This window comes from Anopheles coustani, chromosome 3 (genome assembly GCF_943734705.1).
Source record: "Anopheles coustani chromosome 3, idAnoCousDA_361_x.2, whole genome shotgun sequence".
Taxonomy (NCBI): domain Eukaryota; kingdom Metazoa; phylum Arthropoda; class Insecta; order Diptera; family Culicidae; genus Anopheles; species Anopheles coustani.
In genome coordinates this window covers 39,065,046-39,076,340 of record NC_071288.1, presented here as the reverse complement: position 1 = coordinate 39,076,340, position 11,295 = coordinate 39,065,046, and the positions used below count along the sequence as shown (strand labels likewise).

Sequence of the window (11,295 nt, the reverse complement as noted above, 5' to 3'; positions counted from 1 at the left end):
GCACAACGGTTATCAATGGTGTAGCAAAATAATAACATAAAAATCAAGGAATACATCAAAATCGTGGAATTTTATTAATCAACATTCATCCGATCGCACAATTTTTCGAACTGAATTCAATTGTTGTGATTACTGCGTGTATTTCATATATGAGGATGCATTTAAAAGGTAAAGGAGAATAACAATTTGCATCTGTCCTTCGAGGACGTATATTAATAGCAAAATATAACGTTTGTATAGGAAAAAATTCAAGAATATTTACACATCTAACCGACTTCTCAGTTGATCATCACTCGATGATCGGCTGGAACCGTTCCACCACTTCGCACATACTGTTGAACTCCTCCACAAATTGTTTGAACTCAGCGGTCTGAAACAAACAAGGACAAATTGGTCAGGGAATTTCATCTAGCAAGGCCACAAAAGAGTTCGTTTTACCTCTTCCACTGGCTTCGGTTTGCGTCGGGGTTTCTTTGTGCGATCCTTCCTCTTTCGTGTGTTTCCGCTGCCGACATCCGAATCGGAATCACCCGGTACCGGATCATCACCAGCCGCACCTTCGTCGTCCTCATCATCTTCATCGTCATCTAAGCCGAGATTGGCCAGGAAGACGTTCTTCCGCTTACGTCTACGCCGTGGAACACGTGTGTACGTTCGATGAAGTGCCTGGATAAGGGGGAAAGTTACAGTTTCGAGTGTCTTGCGTTTCGATCCCATCACCACTTACCGAGCGGTTAATGTGGGAATCTTCGGGTGTATCGAAAAGTACCACTTCCGGCTCTTTGCCGTCGCTGGGATGCTGCTTTGCTGCCACCGTCGTATTGAGGCTTTCGATGGCAGAAATATCCGGCGCTTCCAGTGCGATAGCTTGTTGCCCTTGGGGCGTCGCTGCCACCGGCAACAGCTGGGTGCTCTTCGATGTTCCAGCGATAGGTGTGGTTGCTGTTGCGGCCAGCTGACTCAACTCTGCCCGCGGTGTTGAGGCAACGAATTCGCGAAGCGTATGCGATGGTCGCTTGGTTGGGCTACCGAACACCCGTAGCTTCACCGTCGGCAACCGTGTTGGGCCGCCGGATGTCGATGGCGTAGGTTTTGGCTGCCGGCGGAAGATGGGTTGCTTGGGAATGAACTGTCGTACGTTCGCCAGACTTTGCTTCAGCGTTTTGGTCGAAATGTTTGCTGGCAGCGGTAGCGTCACCTGGGTGGACGACCCTTGCGAGGGTTCATCCTCGTCAAAGCCAAACAAATTATCGATGCTGCAGGAGGTGTCGGCGCTTGAATTGCTATCGCTCACAACTTCATAGGCCGCGACCTCGAGGATCGCATTGGCGGAATGGTTTACGTCATCCAACACTGTCGTATCAACCGATCGCTGCTTGGTCGTGTCCTTGTCGAATGGTTCCGTGGCAGGCGGCTTCTCCTTGACCTTTTCCTCCTCATTCTCCTTGGTGTTTTCGTACTGCAGCTTTCGGCGAATGTTGTTGTCCGCGGAATCTGGCACGTTTTCCTTGGCCAGCGAAGCGACACCACGATCGTTCACAGCTAACGGAGATATCAGCGGACTGGTGCGTTGCGGAAGCGGGACAAAGTTTAACGGCATCAACGGATTTCTTGTTGGGCCATGCGTCAGCCGTTGCGGAAGTATTATTACGTCCGATACTTTCGACGGTTGCTGCGACGGTTGCTGTACCGACGACGACTTCGCCTGCTTCGGTGGCGACGGTGGGGAACAATTCTCTACGTTCGAATCGTTCATGGCCGCCTGCATCTCATCGATCATGGTGCGAAACCGATCGGTGCTCTGATTAAAGCATTCCAGCGTGTGCTGCTGGTCGGTGGTGAGCGGCGAAGGGCACGAATCCATCTGGTCGTTGTCGGTGGCGCGTTGAATTTTGTTCAATATATGTACCGAGCGGTGGAAATCTTTCTTCGAACTTTTGTACCATTGCTTCAATTTGACACACGCTTCCTTCACATCCGCCTCGTACTCCGGGCAATTCTGCAGCCCAGGCACGGCCTTATTACGGCGCATCGAGGTGATGAGCCTCTGGCTCATTTCCGTTATTGCCAGTAGTCCACGGTGCATGCGTTCCACCTCTTGTATATCCTTCTTGCTCACTTGCACACTACGTGCTCCGGATGGCGGCTTGCGCCGTTCCGTGACGAGTGAAACCGGAGCCTTCGGTTTGAGAGGTGCGCTGGTGCTATTTTCCTCCACGAAGAAACTGTCGTAGCTGGGAAGCATTTCTTTGTTCCGCGGCATGTAGGACGTCCGGGGGATGATATGGTCGTCCTGCAGGCGCCACGGAGAGACTGGATTGGACGGTGGCGTTGGTGCCGCTTCGGTCAGTTTGATAACTGGTGTAGAAGTCTTCGGTTGCTGAAGAGATGCACCTTTCTTTAACTTCTCTACCGTCGGATGAGTTGGGACCCGTTTAGGAAGATCGGATGCTGCGTGATAGGGCAAATCGATGATTTCGTCTCGATTGTGCTGCTGTCCACGGTCCACGGTGGAATGGGGTGTCGTTGGAAGTTCTAAATTGACCACATAGTCGACCGTTACGGGTGGTTTGACCGGTCCACCGCCGATATGTTTGATCACATTGGCCAACTGCTTGCGATTGCAGCCGAACGGATTGTTATGGCCCGGTTTCCATGAAACGGTAGTTTTAGTCCCGGACGGTTTCTTTTTCTTCGCCAGCTTCTTGACTGGTTTTGTTGCATCGTTCTTCGGTTTCGGTTTACGACCCGGTTTTTTGCGTACCTTTGATTGTCCCAGCGTCTCACTAGTTTGACTACAGGAGTGAAATTCGTATACATCCTCACCGTTCTCTTCTTCCTCGATTGCGTACGACAAACGAGATGGTTTTACCTTCTGTACTTTCTTAGCAGCCGGAGGAAGCAGTCTATTCCCATTTGTATCGGTTTCTGATCGGTCTGTAGCAGCACTGCTCTCAGCGATTGGGGCGGAAACAATAATATGCGGTTTCGTTGCCAACGATAGACTGGATACTCTCCGCTTCTGTTCGATCACGTTCCGAGTCCCGTCGGTACTGTGACTATTCAGGCTTGCATCGATTTGTGTGACTTCGAGATCGAGGTTTATCGGTTCTTCAGCAATCGGGCTGGAAATAACTATCTGCTGGTTCGTCAATTTCGGTCTGTTGGAGAAAGATAAACGGCTTGATCGCCGTTTCATTTCGATCTGCTTCGCGCTGTTGTCTTCAGCACTGTGTTTATTTGAATTTGAGTCCATTTCCATTGACTGTTCGGAATTTGCGGGTTCCGGATCCTCGGTGATTAGGTCGGAGATAAAGATTTGTGATCCGGTGGACATTGACGAACGGGATTGACGCCGTTTCGGTAAGACATTCTTGTGATTTTCCTCAGTACCAAGCGGTTGGGTTTGGATTTCCGTTAGGATCGGCGGTTCGAGGATGATGGGCTCCGGATCCTCCGCAATAGGGCTAGATATAATTATCGGCCGGTTGGTCGCCTTTGATTGGGTGGGTAACGATGGGCGGCTCGATCGGTGCTTCTGTTCGAACAGCTTCCAATTTTCGTCAAATTTGGAACCGGCGGGTTCCGGGTCGCCCGGAAGCGAACTGGAAATATCAATCACCCGGTCGTTCGGTGTCAGTTTAGCAGACAACGATAAACGGATCGACCGTCGTCTCTGGCCGCTAATCGTTCGATTGTTGTCAAGTTTGGGACTATCGGGTTCTGGATCCTCAGCGATTGGACTAGCGATAACATTTTGGGGTTTGTTGGCAAACGTTATGCGATTTGAACGTTTCTTTTGCCCGATCGTTTTACGGTCCTCACCCAGAGCACTCCGTCGGTGATCATCATTTATTGCACCCTTGGCCGAATCTGGATCATAATACTTCAGACTTCTGAGTTCGGCCTCTGTCATGGCGGGTCCAACGCGTTTTACGGATACAATGAGGTCTTTGAACGGCTCAATTGGCAACTTTTTCGAAGCATTGCCGTCCGGCTTCGGGAGACTTTTGATTTGCGCCGTGCTTGTTGATGCTGTTGCTTCGGTCGGGTGCTCTATTATTTCTTGGGCGGTTCCCTCCTCTCGATCTATCGATATTTCCACAATCGATACGTGATCTTCTAGGACTTTCTTCGGTGGGGATACGCCCGTGTCCGGAACAGAGGATTCTTGTTTGCGCTTCGATGCGGAGCGACTCGTCTGAAAGTTTTCTGTCGACATTTCGGTCGCTTTCGTTTGCGGTTCCATGGCACCAGTTTTTGTAAGACTCGCTCTGCGACGTGTTAGTTTTGGACTTGGTAAATTTTGTGATTTTAGGGCCATTCTGCTATCGTTAGTGCTTCCGTCTAGCGAAATGATCGAACAGTCGACAATGCTGATGGTATGACGTGGTTTTGCAGTCTCATTTTGCTTCACTGCCGGTAGGTTTTCAGTACGTCTAGCTTTAGTCCGCCTTGTAACGTTACTGAAACGTTCCGACAGGGACACGTTGCTTCTGGTTATCGTTTTGCTTCCTTTATTGGTAACTGATGTTCCAGTTTTTGATGGATTAATGCCAGTGAGACCTACAATTCAAAGTGTTGATATCAAAGAGTTTGTTGAGCAAATTAATACTGAACTTCAATTACCTGTACAACCGTAACTGTCGAGCTCGGAACAAGTAAGTTTTTTTAGGAGTACGCTGCATGGGACAATTTCAGTAACGAAGTCCGCGTTTGTTTTCGTCGTTGTTGTATCTTGCCGAATCAGAATTTCTCCTACCGAATTCAACGATGCATAATCGATCCGGGATGCTCGTCTCGGACGGAGCCCAACCCCGTTTCTTGTTGTCGTTGGCGGCATTTTTGAAGCCAACAAACGTCAACACGTATTAAACAAACGCGGGCGATTGCGCGTCGCTAGATTTCGCTTTGCACAGAACAACGAACAACGCAAAAATACACACTAGTACAGGTTTTTCGGGGTTATGTTGTAAACAACTAAGAAATAAGTCTCAAAAAATAAAACGCAATTGTACGAAATTCTTGGTAAAACATGTAAAAAAGATTTTTTCACGACAAACAGCGTCTGTTTCAGGGAACGCTTTGACTTAGACTGACATTTGGTCATCGAATGAAAGTGACAGCAGTGTTGCCTGAAAAACCAAAATATTTATCAAAGTTAGCTGGAACAAGCTGGTCAGAATGTAAAATAAAATCGCCATGATGACGAAAATAGCCATTTTGTTAAAAGGTTTTTCATTCAATGTTGAACAATAGAACTATCAAATAGAAGGAAAGGAACAAACAACTTTGTACATCAAATTCGTTTGTCGGATTCCGTTGTTACCGTCCGTGGGTTCATTCCATTTTGTTTTCGGAACGGTGAGCCTTGCTCCGACAACAGTTGCACTTGAATATTTGAAAGCTCCGTTATGAAAAAGTACGAAAGTACATAGTGTGAAGTCAACCGAGTTAAAGTAACAGTAATTGTAACATTTATTTTATCATCTAAGACGACTATTTACAAGTTTCACATAGTTCATCTAATGAATGATGAATTAATCCTAAACCATATTGATTTTTTCGTATACATGTTCATGCCTTCCTTCAGCTTTACTTCGTCGCTTACTTTTGTCACTTTTGGCTGCAATGGCTGGTTCGTAAATCGAGGCACTGTTAAGTGGCACCAGGCCCTTCTCTTCCGAGTGATGCGATGCACGTATAACATTCAGCACAATCCACGCCACCAGTGGAACCAGTGCCAGCGCGACCGGTATCAGAAAGAGGACCATCAGGTCCACGTACCCACCGTGAGACTCCTCCATCGGGGTGCCATTGGCGTGCAGCAGATTAACGTACGCGTCGGCCATGCTTACACCACCGTAATTGATGCCGACGCATACGTAGATACCGATGTCCCGTTCGGACGCACTGTACAGGATCAGCTTGCTAAGGTAGACATCGTGGGACAGCAGTTTCTCACCGGCCGATGGGAGCAGCTCGTAGAAATTCTCCAGATACCGGATCGACTTGTTCTGGTTGAAGCTGTGCTCGCCGAGCTGCTTGTTGATGCGTCGGAACCACTTGATGGTCGGCTGCACCTTGCTGTGCACGCGGCACTGCAGTACGATCTGCGTGTCGACGATGGCCGTCGTGTTGGCCGGCAAGTTGTCCAGCAGCTCCGGTGCCGGAATTGACTCATCAAGGAACGACTCTGGAAAATGGATGGGGCAATGTCATATCAATAGAGCGCCTAAAGCTGGTTGCGCTATTGGTAATGGTCCTACTTGTCACGATCAGCTGGAACGTCCGCACCAGCTGAATATCCAGCTGGGTCTGATTGTCCGTCCGGTAGGGGTGAATTGTGCAGCGGTACAGTCCGGCATCCGCGTCAGACGTGTTCTGTACGGTCAGCGTAACGTGGCACCGTTTGTCGCCGCAATTAAGTGGATGCCATTCCTGCTCATCCAGCTCGGCCCGGTTGCTGCAGGCCATCTGATGAAAGCCTCCACCGCAGGGCTAAACAATACGAACAGCGTGGTTCGTCGATGGAGAACATTGAAAATGGATTGCAAAAACTCACTCCACGTGGGGGCGCTTCCGCCTAATGCCATACCTTGAAGTACCACTGTGCGTAGGACGAGTTCATGTGATACGCATGATGCTCCTTGATGCCGCACGTCATCCGCATATCGCTACCGGCGGGACACTGCTGCACATCGAGAACTATAAGCGGAAGGAAGTAGTAGTTGTGTTTAGGCACCACAAATGGCTGTCCTTTCCGATGTAACCGGAAACTTACTTTCGAGGTCAGGTGTGGATGCCCGGACGGCGAATACCGAGTGCGGCGGTAGGTTGACGATGTGCAAGAACAGCAAAACTGCCAAAGCGGCACCGATGGATGCATTTTCAAAGCTATCCACCCACTTCATGGCGATATCTGACGTGCTCGTTTACCACGCGGAAAAGGCATTTTCTGAATAACGTGTGGCTACTTCGATTTCAGCACCGACTAGCTCATCGACCATGTTTCTAGGTCGGACTAAACTAGGAAGCTGCAAAGAAACGTGGAGTGCAAAGTAAAAACTGGTTACAAATCTGTTAACACGTGGTGAAAGTGCGCTCCTTTCAGTTGTGCTGTAGTAATGAAAATTCTGCTCGTGGGATAAGGTTTTCAGTGTTTTCCCTCGTACATTTCTTTTTCCACGGCCTGAGCGCACGTGGATTTGCACCTTTTCCCATAGCACTGCAAGGTGAGTAATCCAACTACGAAACATCCATTTATCACTCATTCAACGGACGCGTTGAAATGTAAACATTTAGAAGTTGTTTTATTTTCGCATTGCAGCCTGAAAACACAGACAATATTTGAAGATCGGCTCAAGGTTGGGATTATTTATAATTCGTAGGAAACATTCCGATTTCGATACTGCTTGTGTTAGCGAATGTACGCTTCTGAGAGAGTTGCTTTGAAATAAAACATGTAGTGACAGATTGAATTTAAAAAAAAAAATTACGAAATGCTTGAGAAGCGCCTCCTCCTGTATTACTCCTTAAATCGATAGCAGAATTGTTTAGGGAGTTAGAAAAATTAAAATATGTGTCGTGATGATTGTTAGAATCACAATTAATTTCACGGAAATCTGTATTATATGGTTTACATACGCAAACGATGGTTTTTTCGATTTGTAAACAAAGAACAATGTGACCAAACAACGATAGTGCGGAAGATATTACTTAATTTAAAAAAAAAACACAGAAAATTTAAAAAACAGCTAAAACACAAGAATCTTTTTCATTTTGACAAATTTAAATTTGGAAATCTGGAAGTTCAAAAGTCGGGTTATTGATTTAGTGTACAGTTCAATAATTAAATTTCTCATCTGAATTTTCATCGTGGCGCCTTCTATTTGCAATATATGACAAATTATAGTTTGTTCAGCTGCCACTTGTTTCCGGTGAACAGGAACGATGGAATGCGCATATAATAAACTGATATGAATGTCTCTTGAAAATTTATTACAAGCTAATAAAATGCATTACTTTGAGTGACTTATGGGGTTTTTAATTTGCAGTACATAGAGACTGAACGACCAAATATTAAGGCCTCTGTAAGAATCGGGGCCCTGTTTTGCCCTGACGTCGCCCACAACAAGTCGCCTTGAGCAAATCACTCCTTAAGACGTTTCCGGCGCCCATGGACCGGCGCTACAAGAACACTCTAAGCACCATTACTTCTCATTCGAGTAATGCGAGTAAATTCGTTCGGAGCAACATTTCCTGAAAGCACCGGAGAAGTGCGGCCCAGGTTAAAGGAAAGATAATTTCCACCCGAAGGACGGTGGGGCGGCCGGAAGGCGGCATGAGCAGTACGGCGGCGAGTTTTCTTTATTTTCCCCAGTTTTCTGTCGCCCATTTTCCTGTTGCTGGTACCCGGGACGAGGTGGTCCTGACAGACTGGCGGGCTGGCAGAGTTTCGCTTGCACTTGAACCAGTTGGACCATCCAGCCCATAAATCAAACACTTGTTTGGTTTCTTTCCAGTTTTATGCTTGCAGACGAAGACGACGACGACGACGACTGAATCTTCGCCCCAAACCTCGCGGGACGGTCCCATTCCGACCGGGCGGGTGGGTGGATGCGTTAGTCGCCGGAACCGTACGCTAGGGAACACGGAACAAAGTCCTTCTGCAAATCATTATTTATACGATTCGCAGGATTTTCGCGCTCCGGACTTGGGCCAGGTCTTTTTTTCTCAACCTTTCGCTGTCCGCGACCGACCGCGGTTTGGCATCAACTGGGTGGAAAAACACGGGGAAAACTTAAGAAAATGGGCACAGTTACCGCGAAGGTGATGGCGAACGCAACCCAAGGAACAAAGAAAGGAACTACTTTCGTGCGCATTATCCTGCTGGAGGTTTTCTGGGTGGTGGTTATTCATTCTTCATAAGTTTGGAGTTTTTCTCACCGAACGCGCGTCCAACAAGGGTGGAGTAATATTTCCGTGGTAGTGGGGGTAGGGTTGAGAGTTGAAATTTATGGAAAAGGAAAAAGAAGCACTGCTTTGGATGAGGGCCAGCTGCAACAATATGCGGTTTTAAAGTTTGTAGAATTCAGGAATGCATGGTTGGTGTAGTCCTTGGTGAGGTATTTAAATTAGAGGTTTGGTTGCTGCAACACCAACATAAAAAGGTCTATAGAGTTATACTATATACAACTTTCCGTTTGTTTTTTCTGATAATGAAAAATACAAGAAACAATTGTTTGCATACAATGACTGTTGGAAACAAATCGAACCCTTTTTTGTAATAAAGGCTTCTTTTGTTGTTTTAAGCACTTCATAAAGGAGATTTATTTTTGATACTTTTATGGAGGGTGCGAAACAAGCCGATAATTTTACCTTTGAATTTCTCTTTTATTGCATCGTAGCCCTAATAGAACGATTATTAGTATTTTTCTTCATAACGGAGCTTTGAAAAGTAGCTTAGTTTTTACAAAATTTCCAATACTCAACCTTAACAGTAGAATTCATTGCTTTAAGACCATGCCACAACGTTTTGCAGCTAACTATTTGTTTAGTCTTTTTGGTGAATTGGTTTTAATTTTATGTTTTTTAGAATACCTTGATCTGTAAATGGAAGCAGAACTTTGTTGTCTTGGCCTTCGATTGCTTGGTGTAAAGGAAACAGATCGGCTTAAAAACAAATACTCTGACATTTGAGCCTAAAAAAACAGTGTGTGCTAGAGCAAATACAAAACATGTTTGAAAAATAGTTTTACATTGTTAACGACGAAACGACGACGTTGTTAAACGAGTTAAACCGAAGCGTTCAGGTAGCTAAAGTAAACTCTAAAAGGTCCTGTAGCTACTACACACTGAAAATGGAGTAGAAATGAGCGTCAAGAAATGGATAAAGGAGTTTTAAGCATTGAAGAAGCTTTTCATTAATTTTTTTGCACGCTAAGGTTCACTTTTGATCATAACCCAACGGTAAGCCGCGATGATATGGAAAGGTATGGGTCGATGCAGCATCTACTCGTAAGGTGGTTTCCATTCATTATTCTATTATCATACCGAAAGAAGGGAAACACCAATAAATCATACAGAACTTCGACGTTCGTCTCACGCGGAACAGCTGGAAGTATGCTTTTACTATGGAACGTATAAATGTAAATATTTTTCCAACTTTTGTTGGTAACGGGGTTGAGTAAGAGGTTAGCAGAATGGGGGATATCTTGAGCGGGAGCATCTGGCTCCCGGTGCTAGCAAAACACAGCCGTGGTGAGGAATGTTTTTCGAATGCTCTTTTACATCATCTCTTCTTTACGGTTCCGAGGTTCGAGCGAGTGAGGTAAGTTCTGCCAAGGTTAAAAGTGGCTCGAGGTTTACGTTCTGCGTAGTAGTTCAGGAAACCTCATCGATCGCAAGAAGAACGAGTACCAAATAGAAATGGAATCGTTTTGCAAAGTTTTCAACTCCCATCGCTGACACATCGGAAATTTCCTTTGAGGGCAAGAATTTCCCAAAACCTTTGCGAAAAGGACACCGGCTGAGCTTGGGAACGTCTGGAAGGACATTTCTCTCGAATGGAGCTGTTACGAATCGGTGACTTTTCTTGGGTTTTGAATTAGCTAATTTCTCAATTGGCCAACCATGAGTACGAAGTTTTTCTAAGTGGTCGTAGAATGTTCAGGTGAAGACGGAAGCATTTACTTGGATGGACAGCAGGACGGAAGAATAGCCCCGATGGCCATTTGGATGGGGTTTGTTAGAACTTTTCTTATGTACGTTGGTTTTGGGTTTAAGTATAAAGTTACAAGAACCCTACACAGCATTGTTTTATTTTATGGCACGTTTTGGTTTAGTTTTGGTTTTTTTCCTGTTAACATAACTTTCCTATTTACCCAGTTTTTGCATTCAAAGAAATGTTAAGCCTCTCACCGGTAAAGGTACCTCAGACTCATTTCTCAAATGACTTTAGCAGAGGTGGATACAGAAGAATAAGGAAGATTATACCAAGTTTGTTATAAGCTTACGATGCAGATTTCAGCGTCGAGACCTTATAACCACGAACGACGTACTGAATATTATAATGATAGAAAAAACATTAGAACTTATCTGCGCCATGGTTTAAATGTACAAGTGAATAAAAACGGTCAACGATTTTGAAAAGCAGCAAAAGTCAAAACAAGGACAATTCTGCGAAAAACATTTCATTTCCATTAAAATGAAGGAAAAAAGGCTACGAAAATAAAATAGATATTTAAGAGCTTTGTGATTGTGTCAGATTGTCCAGACGCGTGTCTCCTTTTA

General features: G+C 45.6%; 2 protein-coding genes across 2 annotated transcripts; both read right to left on the bottom strand.

The window, feature by feature from the left end:
* Window positions 1-43: 43 nt before the first annotated feature.
* On the bottom strand, window positions 44-4,911 carry LOC131259950 (uncharacterized). The gene is made up of 4 exons (XM_058261566.1): window positions 4,630-4,911; window positions 728-4,566; window positions 439-666; window positions 44-370 (listed from the first exon to the last, which is right to left on the bottom strand). The coding sequence occupies exons 1-4, from the start codon at window positions 4,841-4,843 to the stop codon at window positions 290-292; spliced, it is 4,362 nt and encodes a 1,453-aa protein (XP_058117549.1). The 5' UTR covers window positions 4,844-4,911; the 3' UTR covers window positions 44-289.
* A 635-nt stretch (window positions 4,912-5,546) lies between these two features.
* Window positions 5,547-6,914, bottom strand: LOC131260602 (fibroblast growth factor receptor 4). Its single transcript, XM_058262373.1, has 4 exons — window positions 6,785-6,914; window positions 6,599-6,708; window positions 6,270-6,501; window positions 5,547-6,196 (listed from the first exon to the last, which is right to left on the bottom strand). The coding sequence occupies exons 1-4, from the start codon at window positions 6,912-6,914 to the stop codon at window positions 5,547-5,549; spliced, it is 1,122 nt and encodes a 373-aa protein (XP_058118356.1).
* Window positions 6,915-11,295: the final 4,381 nt, after the last annotated feature.

What these genes read in the sequence shown, in the direction of transcription:
- LOC131259950 (XM_058261566.1), bottom strand. Translation starts at nt 4,843, where the DNA reads ATGCCGCCAACGACAACAAGAAACGGGGTTGGGCTCCGTCCGAGACGA. An exon ending in CGACAGTTACGGTTGTACAG is followed by an intron (nt 4,567 to 4,629) that starts GTAATTGAAGTT and finishes TTTGAATTGTAG; the next exon opens with GTCTCACTGGCATTAATCCA. An exon ending in AACCGAAGCCAGTGGAAGAG is followed by an intron (nt 371 to 438) that starts GTAAAACGAACT and finishes TGTTTGTTTCAG; the next exon opens with ACCGCTGAGTTCAAACAATT.
- LOC131260602 (XM_058262373.1), bottom strand. Translation starts at nt 6,914, where the DNA reads ATGAAGTGGGTGGATAGCTTTGAAAATGCATCCATCGGTGCCGCTTTG. An exon ending in ATCCACACCTGACCTCGAAA is followed by an intron (nt 6,709 to 6,784) that starts GTAAGTTTCCGG and finishes TTCCGCTTATAG; the next exon opens with TTCTCGATGTGCAGCAGTGT. An exon ending in ACGCACAGTGGTACTTCAAG is followed by an intron (nt 6,502 to 6,598) that starts GTATGGCATTAG and finishes CGTATTGTTTAG; the next exon opens with CCCTGCGGTGGAGGCTTTCA.